Raw genomic sequence first — 14,064 nt, forward strand, 5'->3', positions numbered from 1 at the left:
GCGGCACTCCCTCAGTACTGACCCTCCGACAGTGCAGCACTCCCTCAGTATTGACCCTCTGACAGTGCGGAACTCCCTCAGCACTGACTCTGACAGTGCGGAACTCCCTCAGTATTGACCCTCTGACAGTGCGGTGCTCCCTCAGTACTGACCCTCTGACAGGGCGGTGCTCCCTCAGTACTGACCCTCTGACAGTGTGGTGCTCCCTCAGTACTGACTCTGACAGTGCGGAACTCCCTCAGTATTGACCCTCTAACAGTGCGTCTCTCCCTCAGTACTGACCCTCTGACAGTGCGGCGCTCCCTCAGTACTGACCCTCTGACAGTGCGGTGCTCCCTCAGTACTGACCCTCTGACAGTGCGGTGCTCCCTCAGTATTGACCCTCTGACAGTGCGGCACTCCATCAGTACTGACTCTGACAGTGCGGCACTCCCTCAGTACTGACCCTCTGACAGTGCGGCACTCCCTCAGTACTGACTCTGACAGTGCGGCGCTCCCTCAGTACTGACCCTCTGACAGTGCGGCGCTCCCTCAGTACTGACCCTCTGACAGTGTGACGCTCCCTCAATACCAAGCAAGCAAAACTTGACACCAATCCTCCCAACTGTGCAAGCGAATGCCACTCTGTCAACTTACCCTGCACCAGGAGGAGGATGCCCAGTCCGCGACCTCTTCCCATGCTAAGCCAGGCTAGGTCACCTCTCTCTTTCTCCCCGACACACTCGGGCTCTCTCACATCATGGCTGCCGTGTCGGACACTTTTGCCCGTCTCGCTTCTCCAGTCCCAGAAGGCACCTTTAGCTCATTCCCGCCCCCCCCCTCGGGAGGGAGGGGGGTGAGGGGGGGAGGTAGGTTTTACGGAGGAGATTGACAGTCCAGCTTTCTTTGGTGGAGAGGCTGGTGAGATTCTGGGCTTTGGATGAGAGGGTGGTGAGGGTTTCAGGTTCCTGAAGGGGAGGGCTTTTGGAAGGAGGGAGAATGGATGTAACGCTCGGAGAGGAAGGCGTGGCGGAGGTGAATCGCTTCCCTCTCACAACTGGGTGACCACGATGGGAATGAGCTCGCTTCCTGGCGGGTGGGGGGGGGGAGGGGTTCTGGGCTCTCGTTTCGAAACCCCCCACACGCCCTGTCGACTCCTGTCTCGGAAGGCTGGTCACCTCACAATCGCAGCCCCCTCGTGACCTCACAGAGGGGGCAGGGGTTCCGTATGACTCCAAGAGAGGGCGGGGCAGGGGGGCAGGCGACGATCATCAGTCGTCACCCACTATGAGGTCGACAAAGAGAGGGAGAGAGGAACAGAGAGAGAGGGAGAACCAGAGAGAGAGAGAGAGGGAAACAGAGAGATAGACAGAGAAAGAGAAAAGGAGTGAGAGAGAGAGAGAAATATGGGAGGAAACGAGAGACAGCGATAGAGACAGAGAGTGAGTGAGAGAGAGAGAGACTGACAGACTGAGACAGAGAGACAGAGCGAGAGAAACAGAGGAAGAGACAGAGAGGGAGATACAGAGAGAGACAGAAAGAGAGAGAGAGAGACTGACTGACATAGAGACACCAATCAGTGTACAGATATCTCCCTGAGAGAGAGAGGGGGGACTGAGAGACACCAGTCAGTGTACAGATATCTCCCCGAGAGAGAGAGGGGGGGACTGAGAGACACCAGTCAGTGTACAGATATCTCCCCGAGAGAGAGAGGGAGGACTGAGAGACACCAGTCAGTGTACAGATTTCTCCCTGAGAGAGAGGGGACTGAGAGACACCAGTCAGTGTACAGATATCTCCCTGAGAGAGAGAGAGGGGACTGAGAGACACCAGTCAGTGTACAGATATCTCCCTGAGAGAGAGAGAGGGGACTGAGAGACACCAGTCAGTGTACAGATATCTCCCTGAGAGAGAGAGAGGGGTCTGAGAGACACCAGTCAGTGTACAGATATCTCCCTGAGAGAGAGGGGGGACTGAGAGACACCAGTCAGTGTACAGATATCTCCCTGAGAGAGAGAGGGTACTGAGAGACACCAGTCAGTGTACAGATATCTCCCTGAGAGAGAGGGGACTGAGAGACACCAGTCAGTGCCCAGATATCTCCCTCAGAGAGAGAGGACTGAGATACACCAGTCAGTGTACAGATATCTCCCTGAGGGAGAGGGACTGAGAGACACCAGTCAGTGTACAGATATCTCCCTGAGAGAGAGAGGGTACTGAGAGACACCAGTCAGTGTACAGATATCTCCCTGAGAGAGAGGGGACTGAGAGACACCAGTCAGTGTACAGATATCTTGAGTTGCATTTATTGCGATTTGCAAGAATAACAGCAAGGACTACGTGTTCATGTATGTCTGATGAATCTTTAATGTACAGCCACCATATAAATTGTGCCATTTCACTTTCGGAGGGGGCTCCCCTCAGTCCCTCTTGTCTCACTCGCTGGGGGCCTCCTCTAGGGCCCACAGAAGTCTCTGGGACTCCCGGTCGACAGCCTCCATGTCCCCTCGTTCAACGGCATCCTGCAGGCGCTCCGCAAACTGCGCTGCCCTGGGATCATGCAGGCGGGCGAAGAGGTCTTGGAGGTCTCCCTGCTCGCCCTGCACGGGCCTGTCCATCCGCGGTAGCTCCCAAACCGGCACCGGGACCTCATAGTCCGAATCGAGGCCCCTCGCTCCCTTGCCTCCTTTCTGCGTCCACAGGTCGGCCTCCTCTGCCTCCTCTTCCTGTCGCATTCTCTGACTGGGGCAAACAATTCTCTAGATGGGAGAGGGAGGTGGGGACAAAATGATTAGCCTGGGAATGAGGGGAAGTGGGAAGGAAGAGGTGAGAAGACCAGACACACCCCTTCATTCGCTTCAAAATGTCGCAATTATCGTTCAATTAGCTCACAGGCGATTAGACAAGAAAGGGATCTACAAGAAGGATACAAAGAGTCTACGAAGGTTAAGTGAGTGGGCACAAATTTGGCAGATGAACTATAATGTGGGAAAATGCAAGTTTGTCCGCTTTGGCAGGATGCACAAAAATAGCTGGCAACTATTTAAACGGAGAGAACTTGCAGAAGTCTGCGTTACAGAGGGATCCCGGGGAATGGATCACAAAACTGTTAGTACGCAGATGCAGCGAGTGATCAGGAAGGTAAATGGGACGTCGGTCATTATTGTGAGGGGGATGGAGTGTGAAGGTCGCCCACATCTGCAAAGGGCCTTGGCCAGTACACAACCAGAGTACTTCTCAGTTGTTGGTCTCCTTACTGAAGAAGGGACCTACTTGCATTGGAGGCCACTCAGAGAGGGTTCACTGGGCTGGTTCCTGGGATGCAACCCTCCAACTGTACAGGGGCTCTTGGTGAGTCCGCAGCTGGAGTACTTGACAGTTTTTAGCCTCCCTACTTCAGGAGTGACATACTTTTGTTGGAGGCAGTTCCGAGAAGGTTGGCTGATCGCTGGCGTGGAGGGGGTTTGTCTTGTGCGGAGAGATTGAGCAGGTCGGGACCGTACCCCCTGAAGCTTAGAAGAAGGGGAGGCGATCTTATTGAGACATATAAGATTCTGAGGGGGACTTGACAGGGTGAGTGCTGAGCAGACATCCATCCCCCCACCCCCCTCCCGTGGAAGAGCAAGGTCGTCCAGGAATCTGCCCCATCAACCTTCTCGGAACTGCTGCCAGTCCAAGTAGGTCCCTCGTTAAGTAAGGAGATCAAAACTGAGAAGTACTCTGTCTGCGGACTCGCCCAGGCCATGTCCAGCTGGAGTACGACTATCTGGAACGGGAGGGGTGGGAGGAGCACAGAATAATAGTGTCTCTCCCATTGAGAATGGAGAATAGGAGAAATTTTGTTTCTCAGAGGATAGTGAGTCATTGGAATCCCCCCCCCCCCCCCCGCCCCCGCACACCCCACAGAGCCATTGGTGGGGGGGAGGGGGGGGGGGTGGAACTGAGGCTCACTGAATATATTCAAGGCTGAGTGAGGGAGATTTCTGGTCACTCTCTGCCTCACCTCCTCGTTCCCTATCTTGGTGACCGCAGATGGACTTCCTCCGTTGCAGCCCCCCACCGTCCACTCCCCCCAGCGACATAGGAGCAGGTGGACCATTCGGCCCATCGGGTCTGCTCTGCCACTCAACGGGAGTGATCTGATCTGATAATCCTCAAGTCCCACTTTCCCACCTTATCCCAATAACCCTCCTCTCTTCACTGATGCAAAATCTATGTAATCTCAGCGTTGAACATTCTTAACGACCCAGCCTCGAAAACTTTCTGTGGTAAAGAATTCCACAGACTCCCTGCCCTCTGAGAGAAGAAATTCCTCATCCTGGTCTTAAATGGGCGACCCCTTACTCTGAGATTCTGCCCTCTGGTCCCAGACTCTCTCACAAAGGAAGACATCCTCTCAGCATCTACCCTGTCAGGGCCCCTGGGAACCCTATCTATCTCAATAATGTCGCCTCTCATTCTTCTAATCTCCAATGAGTACAGGCCTAACCTACTCAACATCTCCATGCCTGGGATGGACCAAATTAACCTTCGCTGGACTGCCTCCAATGCCAGGATATCTTTCCTTGGATAAGGGGCCCAAAACTGTTCACAGTATTCCAGGTGTGGTCTAACTAGTGCCTTGTACATTTTTAGCAAGACTTCCCTATTTTTATACTCCATTCCCTTCGGAGAGGCCAACATTCCCTTGCCTTGCCAATGATCTGCTGAACCAGCATGCTAGCTTTGTGTGATCGATGAGGATCCCAAATCCCTCCGCGCGGCAGTTTTCTGCAATCTCTCTCCATTTAAATAACATTCATCTCTTTTATTCTTCCCAACAAAGTCACATTTTCCTGCATTAATTTCCATCTGCCATGTTTTTGCCTACTCTCCTCTCGAAATCCAGATCTATACCATTCTATATCCCTCTCTGTAGACTCGTGTCATCCTCATCATTTGCCTTCCCACCTATTTTTGTGTCGTCCGCAAACTTGGCAATCGTGCATTCACGACCCTCGTCTAAATCACCAATATAAGTTGTGAGTAATTGTGGTCCCAGCACGAATCCTGTGATGTTCCAGTCTTTACAGGCTGCCATCCTGAAAATGCCCCTCTTATCCAATTCTCTGTCTTCTATCAATTAGCCAATCCTCTATCCATGCTAATATACCACACCAACACCATGGGATCATACCTTGGCATAGAAATTGCCTGTGGAGCAACGCTGAATGGCAAACTCACAGAAGTCCAGAAAGCGCAGGAATCCAGGAATGTCACTGCAGATGGGTGCTGTGGAAGGGAGGGGGGAGAGAGAGAGAGAGACAGGGAGTGTCAGTATCGCAGAGATTACCACTACTAACCCAACCCCCTCTTGCCAAAACCACCTCCGTCCAGTCACTACCTGCCACCCGCCAACCTCTGTCCCGGGACCTCAAAGCGGACGTCCCTCACATTAGTGCCCTCGGCCTGAACATGTTCAGCTGCTTCATCAATTTTTTTTTTAAATTTAGATTAGCCAATTAGTTTTTCCAATTAAGGGGCAATTTAGCGTGGCCAATCCACCTACTCTGCACATTTATGGGTTGTGGGGGTGAAACCCACGCTAACACGGGGAGAATGTGCAAACTCCACACGGACAGTGACCCAGAGCCGGGATCGAACCTGGGACCTCAGCGCCGTGAGGCGGTTGTGCTAACCACTAGGCCGCCGTGCTGCCTGCTGCTTCATCAATGACCTCACTTCCACCATAAGGTCAGAAGTGGGGATGTTTGCGGATGACTGCACCATGTTCAGCACCATTCGCAATTCCTCAGACAATGAAGCAGTCCATGTCCAAATGCAGCAAGACCTGGACAATATCCAGGCTTGGGCCTGACAAGGGCAAGTAACATTCACAGCAGACAGGTGCCAGGCAATGACCATCTCCAACAAGAGAGGATCTAACCATCACCCATCTTGACATTCAATGGCATTACCATCACTGATTCCCGCCCCACTATCAACATCCTGTGTGTTAGCATTGATCAGAAACTGAACTAGGACCAGCCATATAAATACTGTGGCTGCCAGAGCAGGTCAGAGGCTGGGAATCCTGCGGAGAGTAACTCACCTCCTGACTCCCCGGAAGCCTGTCCACCATCTACAAGGCCACACGACGGGAATGTGATGGGAGGATGTCTGGAGACGGGGATGTGCTGTGTAGTCGCACATCAGGTGGTTCCACACCAGAACACAGTAAAATGGACACTTTTGCCCGGATTTAGCCTGAAAATCTGGACTCAATTAAAAAGGCAAAGAAGAAGAGTAATATGCCGGGAAGCAGCAGCTCAAGAGGCCGCAGGGAACCACAAATGGTAGAAAAGGGCAAGAGCAGCGAGCGAGTCGGTGGATCCACGAGGCGAGGGGTCCCGGCCACCCCAAGAGTGGGAGACTGACGAACCAGACAGCAGGCTCCCGCCCCTACCTGGAGAGAGGGATGAAAGACATTCCCAAGAAAGGAGCCGACCGTGATGAAGGATTCGATCAAGGTGGAGATCCAGGTGGTGGTCAGTGTGGTGATGGCAGAGGCACTGGCAGCCATGTAGGTGCCGCCCAATAGGATGGGAAAGAAGCTGGAGGCACATGGAAGAACGATCCAAGAGTTTAAAAAAGCATCGACCGACCAGAGCGACAGGATCATCACCTGGAGGCAGAGATAAAAAGGTTGGTGGTGACCCAGGGGAGCTTGAGGGGAAGGTTGAGGACCAAGAGAACCCGTCTCGGCAACAGAATATTCGAATAGCGCGCCTGCCAGAGGGGATCGAGGGCAGAGATCTGACTGACTACGTGGCCCAGATGCTGGGCAACCTGAAGGTACAACTTCCCCAAGCCATCGGAGATCGACAGGGCCCATAGGTCACTCTGAAGGAAGCCCAAGGCCAGGGAGCAGCCAAGGGAGATAATTGCCAAGCTGCTCAGGTTCCAGGACTGGGCCAGCATCCTGCTCTGGGTTTAGCTAGAACCTAGCCATTGGAAAGGGCACAGAATAAGGGTAAATCAGGACATTGGGGTGGACCTGGCAAAGCGCAGGACTGGGTTCAACCACTCAAAGTTGGCCCTGTACAAATAAATTCCGCTACCTGGGGATCGAAAAATGGCCTGGATCAAAGGCAAACGAAGCAGCAGCGAGGAAGACTCAGGGAGAAAAACTAATTCTGGGCATGGACAATTTCTGTGTGGGGTGGCACTGCCTCGCGATGAGCAAGAGCACTAGCTCACAGGAAGGAAAGGCAGCGGAGTGCTGGAGAGGGCGAGGGGGAGTCAGAGGAGATGGCAACGGATCAGGCATAGGAGGGGGTCAGAGCAACCCCAGGAGGGGGCTCACCACACTAGCGGGGAAAGCTAGTGCTGGGAAGCTTGAGAGAGAGGGGGGGGGGGGGGGGGGTCGCGGTGCATGTCCCAGCAGGGTGCCTGGCGGGGGGGGGGGGGGAAAGGGGGATAGGGGGAAGATAGGGAAGCAAATGGGAAGGGGGGGGCGGGGGATTCAGGATTACAGGGGAAATGATAAGGGGGGGAAAGGGCTCTAGACTAGCTTCAGCGGGTAAGGTTCAGGAAGATGGAACAAGATGGCGCCTCAAGCAGCCACTTTGGAGGATCCCTAAACGAAAGGGAGACCCCGGAGTGCAGGTGCGCACCCACGTGGCGTACACACAGTTGGTGGTCATTTTGGGTGGTCCCTGTACAAAGGGAAACTCCGATCGCAGGGGCCCGGCCTCATGGTGAGAACGGTGACCGCAACTATTTTGAACAGCCCCCTAGCAAAGGGAAACCCCAGAGTGCAGGGGCGCATCCACAAGGTAAGTATGGTTAATCCCACAGGAAGGGGGGGGGGGGACAGAAACCCCCTACCAGGATCATCACCTGGTATGTAAGGGGACTTAACAGCCCAGTGAAAAGTTCCAGAGTCTTCGCCCACCTGAAAAGTATGAAAGCCGACATAGTCTTCCTCCAAGAGACGCACCTGAGGGGAAAGGACCGACTGTGGATAAGGAAGGGCTGGGTGGGATATACCTACCATTCCTGCTATGGGACAAGAGCTAGGGGGTAGATATTCTGATAAGCAAGAGGATGGTGTTTGATACACCATCAATAATACACGACGAGTTGATAAAGTTAACTGAGGCTTTAATACACTAAACAGCAAGCCTCCAGCCTCTGGACCCGAACTGGGGCAGGAGGCGCAGACTTGGCACTTTTATACAGAAAGCCCTAAGGGAAGGAGCCACAGGCGGAGCCAACCTGGACAAGCCCAGGCATGTATGGTACAGTACAGACCAGACAATACAATCACGTGGTTTACCACATTCACCCCCTGTTTAAAAAAAGTCCGGCGGGGGTGAAGTGGTCTTAAAGGTCAAGTCTGTCGGGGGCCTTGACCTTCCGCCGTGATCGCCTCAGTCCCGGCTGTGGTGTTGGCGCCAACGTTGAGGCCTGCGCATCAGGAAGCGTGTCGTCGTCAGCTTCTCCACCCAGATATTGAGTCGGCGAAGGAGGGGGCGGTGTAGGGGCGGAGGTGGTGGTATTTGTCGCCGGCGACCTGCAGGTGTCAGTTCGCGAGGGAGGTGGGCAGGGGTGGTGGAAGACAGTGTAGAGTGGGGGGTGGTGGTGGTGGTGGTGAGGGTTTCCGGGGAGCCTGCAGAAGCCAAATCCCAAAGGGAGACTGTGTCCTGCCGCCTGTCCTGGCGTGCCACGTAGGCGTATTGGGGGTTTGCGTGGAGCAGCTGGGCCGTCTCAATGAGGGGGTTAGTTTTATGGCTCCTCGCATGCTTGCGGAGAAGGACGGGCTCCGGGACTGTCAGCCAGTACGGGAGTGAGACCCCGGAGGTGGACTTCCTGGGGAAGGTGAACAGACGTTCATGAGGGGTCATGTTAGTAGCTGTACGTAGGAGCGACCAGATGGAGTGGAGCGCATGGGGGAGGACCTCCTGCCAGCGGGAGGCTGGGAGATTCTGCGACCGTAGGGCCAGAAGGACGGCCTTCCAGACCGTCGCGTTCCCCCTCTCCCCCTGTCCCTTTCCCCGGGGGTTATAGCTGGTCGTCCCGCTGGAGGCGACGCCGTTGCTGAGCAGGAACTGACACAACTCGTCGCTCATAAAGGAGAAACCCCGATCACTGTGGATATAGGCGGGGAACACGAACAGGGTGAAAAGGCTGTGCAGAGCCTTGATCACGGAGGCAGAGGTCATGTCAGGGCATGGGATGGCGAAGGGGAATCTGCAGTACTCATCAACAATGTTGAGGAAGTACACGTTACGGTTAGTGGAGGGGAGGGGCCCTTTGAAGTCCATGCTGAGGCACTCAAAGGGGCGAGAGGCCTTTACCAGGTGCACTCTGGCCGATAGAAGTGTGGTTTGCACCCCGTGCAGACCTGCCAGTCTGCCAACCTGGTCACGGGCCTGACCTCCACGATGGAGTAAGGCAGGTTGCGAGCCTTGATAAAGTGAAAAAACGGGTGACAGAGGTCATTGTGGAGAGCCCGGAGTCGGTCACCTTGTGCGCTGGCACATGTACCATGGGATAGGGCATCTGGGGGCTCATTGAGCTTCCCAGGTCGATACAGGATATTGTAGTTGTAGGTGGAGAGCTCGATCCTCCACCTCAGTATCTTGTCGTTGTTGATCTTGCCCCGCTGTGTGTTATTGAACATGAAGGCAACCGACTGTTGGTCAGTGAGGAGAGTGAATCGCCTGCCGGCCAGGTAATGCCTCCAATGTCGCACAGCTTCTACAATGGCTTGGGCTTCCTTTTCGACAGAGGAGTGTCGAATTTCGGAGGCATGGAGGGTACGGGAGAAGAAAGCCACGGGCCTGCCCGCCTGGTTGACGGTAGCGGCCAGAGCAAAGTCTGACGCATTGTTCTCCATCTGGGACGGAATGGACTCGTCCACAGCGTGCATCACGGCTTTGGCAATATCTGCCTCGATGCGGTTGAAGGCCATGCGGACCTCAGCCATCAGGGGAAAAGTTGATAGATTTGATCAATGGGCGGGCCTTGTCCGCATAGTTGGGAACCCATTGGGCATTGTAAGAGAAGAACCCCAGGCATCTCTTCAGGGCCTTGGGGCAGTGGGGGAGGGGGAGTTCCAGGAGGGGGTGCATGCGGTCGGGGTCGGGCTGCCGGACTCCGTGTTCCACAACGTAGCCAAGGATGGCTCGGCGGGTTGTACGAAAGACGCATTTCTCTCCATTATAAGTGAGGTTCAGGAGTTTAGCTGTGTGGAGGAAGTGCCGGAGGTTTTCGTCGTGGTCCTGCTGGTCATGCCGCAGATGGTGATGTTTTCCAGGTACGGGAACGTGGCCCGCAGTCCGTACTGGTCAACCATTCGGTCCATTTCCCTTTGGAAACCAAGACCCCGTTAGTGACGCCGAAGGGAACCCTGAGGAAGTGGTAGAGGCGGCCATCTGTCTCGAAGGCCGTGTATTGGCGGTCCTCCGGACGGAGAGGGAGCTGGTGGTATGCAGACTTCAAGTCAACTGTGGAGAAGACTCGATACTGCGCAATTTGATTGACCATGTCAGATATGCGGGGGAGGGGGCACTCATCGAGCTGTGTGTACCGGGTTATGGTCTGATTGTCGTCGATGACCATCCGGTGCTTCTCCCCAGTCTTGACGACCAGCACTTGCGCTCTCCAGGGGCTGTTACTGGCCTCTATGATCCTTTCTCTCAGGAGTCGCTGGACCTCCGACCTGATGAAGATCCTGTCCTGGGCATTGTAACGTCCGCTCCTGGTAGCGACGGGCTTCCAGTTCGGTATGAGGTTTGCAAAGAGGCAGGGTGGGGCGACCTTAAGGGTCGCGAGGCTACAGACGGTGGGGGGGGGGGGGGGGGGGGGGGGGCAGGGGTCCATTGAACTTCAAGGTAAGACTCTGGAGGTGGCATTGGAAGTCGAGCCCCAGTAATAGGGCAATGCAGAGATGGGGAAGGACGTAGAGCCTAAAGTTGGTGTACTCTACGCCTTGTACAGTAAGGATCGAGATGCAGTACCCCCGGATCTCCACAGCATGGGATCGGAAGCCAGGGAGATTTTCTGGGTCACGGGTAGTAAGGGGAGGGAACAGCTCCTTACCGTATCTGGGTGTATGAAGCTGTCTGTGCTCCCGGAGTCGGAAAGGCAGGCCATCTCGAGCCTGTTGATCCGGACGGTCATCGTGGACTTCGCGAGGCGGTGCGGCCGGGACTGGTCCAGTGTGACGGAGGCGAGTATTGGAAGACGGTCAGCGGGCCAGTCGGCAGTAGCAGCGGCCAGCGTATGGTCGGGCGAGCTGGGTTCCCGGGAGGCAGCGGAGTGGTCCCAAGATTGCGTCCCCCATGAGTCGCATGTGGCGGGCGAGGTGCAAGATTGCATCCAAGGTGGCGGCCCCCGTGGGTTGCACGTGGTGGGCGAGGTGCAAGATGGCGACCCCCGTGGGTTGCACGTGACGGCTGAGATTAAAGATGGCGGCGCCCACGGATCACACCTGGCGGGTGGCACGAAGCTGGGGGTGGCTCCAACAGGCAGTAGGCAGCGCTGCTGGGCCTAGAAGATTTAGCGGGGAGTCGGGCCTGGCAGGCTTTACAAGTTGCGTTCTGTGCCGGGCAGCGTTGTCGGGGGTGATTATTCTGGCCTCAGAAGTAGCACCTCGGGCCTCTGGCGTTGGCGGGCCGGTGTGCGCGCAGGATTGCGTTGCACCTGGATCGGCTAATGACTATGCCCATGGGGCCCACGAGGATGCCGCGCGGTTGGAGGTATAGGCCCCCATGTTCTGGGAGGCCACCTCCAGTGAGTTGGAGAGCTAGACTGTTTCTGGGAGGCCGAGTGTCCCCCCTTCTAATAAACGCTGCTGGATATAGTTTGAGTGCTGCCCACGACAGAGGCGTCCATGATCAGCAGCTCCACGTGCTGGGTAGCCGATATCACCCAGCAGTCACAGTTTCGACAGAGGATGTGCAAGGCGCGTAGGAATTCCACGAGTGATTCCCCAGGGCGTTGGCGTCTCGTGGCGAGGATGTGCCGAGCATAAACCTGGTTGACGGATTTCACATAGTGTCCTTTAAGCAGCGTTATCGCCTTCGCGTACGAGGGGAGGTCCCTAATGAGGTTAAAGACTCTTGGGCTCACCCGTACGTAGAGGACCTGCTTCTTCTGGAGGTCCGTGAAGTCTTTGTTAAAGGATGCGAGGTGAGCCTCGAAGCAGCTTAGCCAGTGTTCAAAAGTCTCTGTAGCGTCAGCTGCTTGTGGGTCCAGTTCCAGGCGATCGGGCTTGAGTGAGGAGTTCATCTTGAGTAAAGCGTCCATCTTAGAAGTTTAGTGTATTAAATCGATACACCATCAATAATAGACAACGAGTTGATAAAGTTAACTGAGGCGTTAACACACTAACCAGCAGCCTCCAGCCACTGGACCCGAGACTGGGGCCGAAGGCGGAGACTTGCCAACTTTATACAGAAGCCCTGAGGGGAGGAACCACAGATCAAGCCAACCTGGACAAGCCCAGGCGTGTATGATACAGTACAGTCCAGACAATACAATCACGTGGTTTACCGCAGTGTTCACGGCGACAAAGACAGTTATGGACCAAGGAGGACAGTACGTTATGGTCAGCGGTGTCCTAGATGGGACATCGGTAGTCCTGGTAAATATGTACGTGCCCAACTAGACGACACAGAGTTTGTAAAAAAGACCATGGCAGAAATTCCCGACATAGATACACACCGACCAGGGCGGCACGGTGGCGCAGTAATTAGCACTGCTGCCTACAGCGTTGAGAATCCAGGTTCGATCCCGGCCCAGGTCACTGTCCGTGTGGACATTCTCCCTGTACCAGCGTGGGTCTCACCCCCACAACCCAAAGATGAGCAGGGTAGGTGACTGACCATGCTAAATTGCCCGTTAATTGGAAAAAAATAATTGGGTACTCTAACTTTTTTTTTAAATGGATACGCACCGACTGATCATGGAAGGGGGACTTTAACTGTGGACAAGACCCACTGACAGACAGAGCAAACTCCAGAACTAGGAAAACGACAGGCATGGCTCAGGAACTGAGAGCTTTCATGGAGCAGATGGGGGCGGTGGACCCATGGCGGTTCCTGCACCCAGGTGAGACGGAGTTTTTGTTATTCTCACCAGCACACCTGCATCAACTTCTTTGTAGTGGGGAAATCAGTGCTTCCAGAAATAGGGCGGAATACTCCGTGATCATCATCTCCGACCACGCTCCACATTACATGGATGTGAGGTTGGAGACGGGCCGTGCCCAGCGCCCCACATGGAGGCTGGACACGGACCTCCTGGCCGACGAGGCCTTCTGCCTAAAAACATCACAGGCCTTAGGCGACTACATGAGTAACAACCGGAACGGGGAGGTCTCACCCTCCACATTCTGGGCGGCACTGAAGGCTGTGATTAGGGGAGAAATTATACCCTACCAGGCTCGTAGAGTTAGGGTGGAAAGGACGGCCAGGCAACAACTGATCGACTTCATACTGGAAATTGACAGATACTCCGAGGCCCTGATTGTAGAGCTTCTGGCAGAGAGGAAAAAGTTACAGAAGGGCTTTAACCTGCTGTACACCAGGAAGGCAGTGCATCAACTCCGCCAGACACGGAGGACCTTTTATGAGCACGGAGAGAAGGCTGGCCCCCTATTATCTCACCAGCTGAGAAAGCAGGCAGCCGCAAGGTAGATAGCGCAGGTAAAGGACAGCAGAGGCAGACTGATACCCCAATCAAAAAAGGTCAACAAAACATTTGAGGCCTTCTACCAGGGACTGTACACCTCCGAGTTCCCCAACGGGGACTCAGGGATGAAACAGTTTGTTGATGAACTGGACATGCCAGTTGTGGGGAAGGACAGGCGGAGGCAACTGGAAGCACCAATAGAACTTGGTGAGGTAATGGAGAGCACCAATCCCATGCAGGCAGGGAAGGTGCCGGGACCCAACGGGTTCCGGGCGAAACTTCACGCCAGCTCTTACCCCGCGCTTGCAGGAGATGTTGGCAGATTCACTATCGAGGGCACCCTACTTCCAATGCTAACATAAGATGCCATCTTGCTGATACCCAAATATCAAAGATCCGACG

General features: G+C 54.8%; 2 protein-coding genes across 2 annotated transcripts in view; both read right to left on the minus strand.

Annotated features, from left to right (window-relative positions):
* The window catches only part of LOC119951006, a 91,821-nt gene extending 90,712 nt beyond the window's left edge, over window positions 1-1,109 (minus strand). The window contains exon 1 of the mRNA XM_038774038.1: window positions 637-1,109. Coding sequence (XP_038629966.1) covers window positions 637-679 — 43 coding nt within the window. The 5' untranslated portion in view covers window positions 680-1,109. The remainder of the gene's footprint in view (window positions 1-636) is intronic.
* Window positions 1,110-2,330: 1,221 nt separating this feature from the next.
* The window catches only part of LOC119950697 (acrosin-binding protein-like), a 31,189-nt gene continuing 19,455 nt past the window's right edge, over window positions 2,331-14,064 (minus strand). Inside the window, exons 3-4 of the mRNA XM_038773348.1 lie at window positions 5,156-5,250; window positions 2,331-2,738 (exon numbers count right to left, since the gene is read on the minus strand). Coding sequence (XP_038629276.1) covers window positions 2,415-2,738; window positions 5,156-5,250 — 419 coding nt within the window. The 3' untranslated portion in view covers window positions 2,331-2,414. The remainder of the gene's footprint in view (window positions 2,739-5,155; window positions 5,251-14,064) is intronic.

The sequence above is a fragment of the Scyliorhinus canicula genome, chromosome 16 (genome assembly GCF_902713615.1).
Source record: "Scyliorhinus canicula chromosome 16, sScyCan1.1, whole genome shotgun sequence".
Taxonomy (NCBI): Eukaryota; Metazoa; Chordata; class Chondrichthyes; order Carcharhiniformes; family Scyliorhinidae; genus Scyliorhinus; species Scyliorhinus canicula.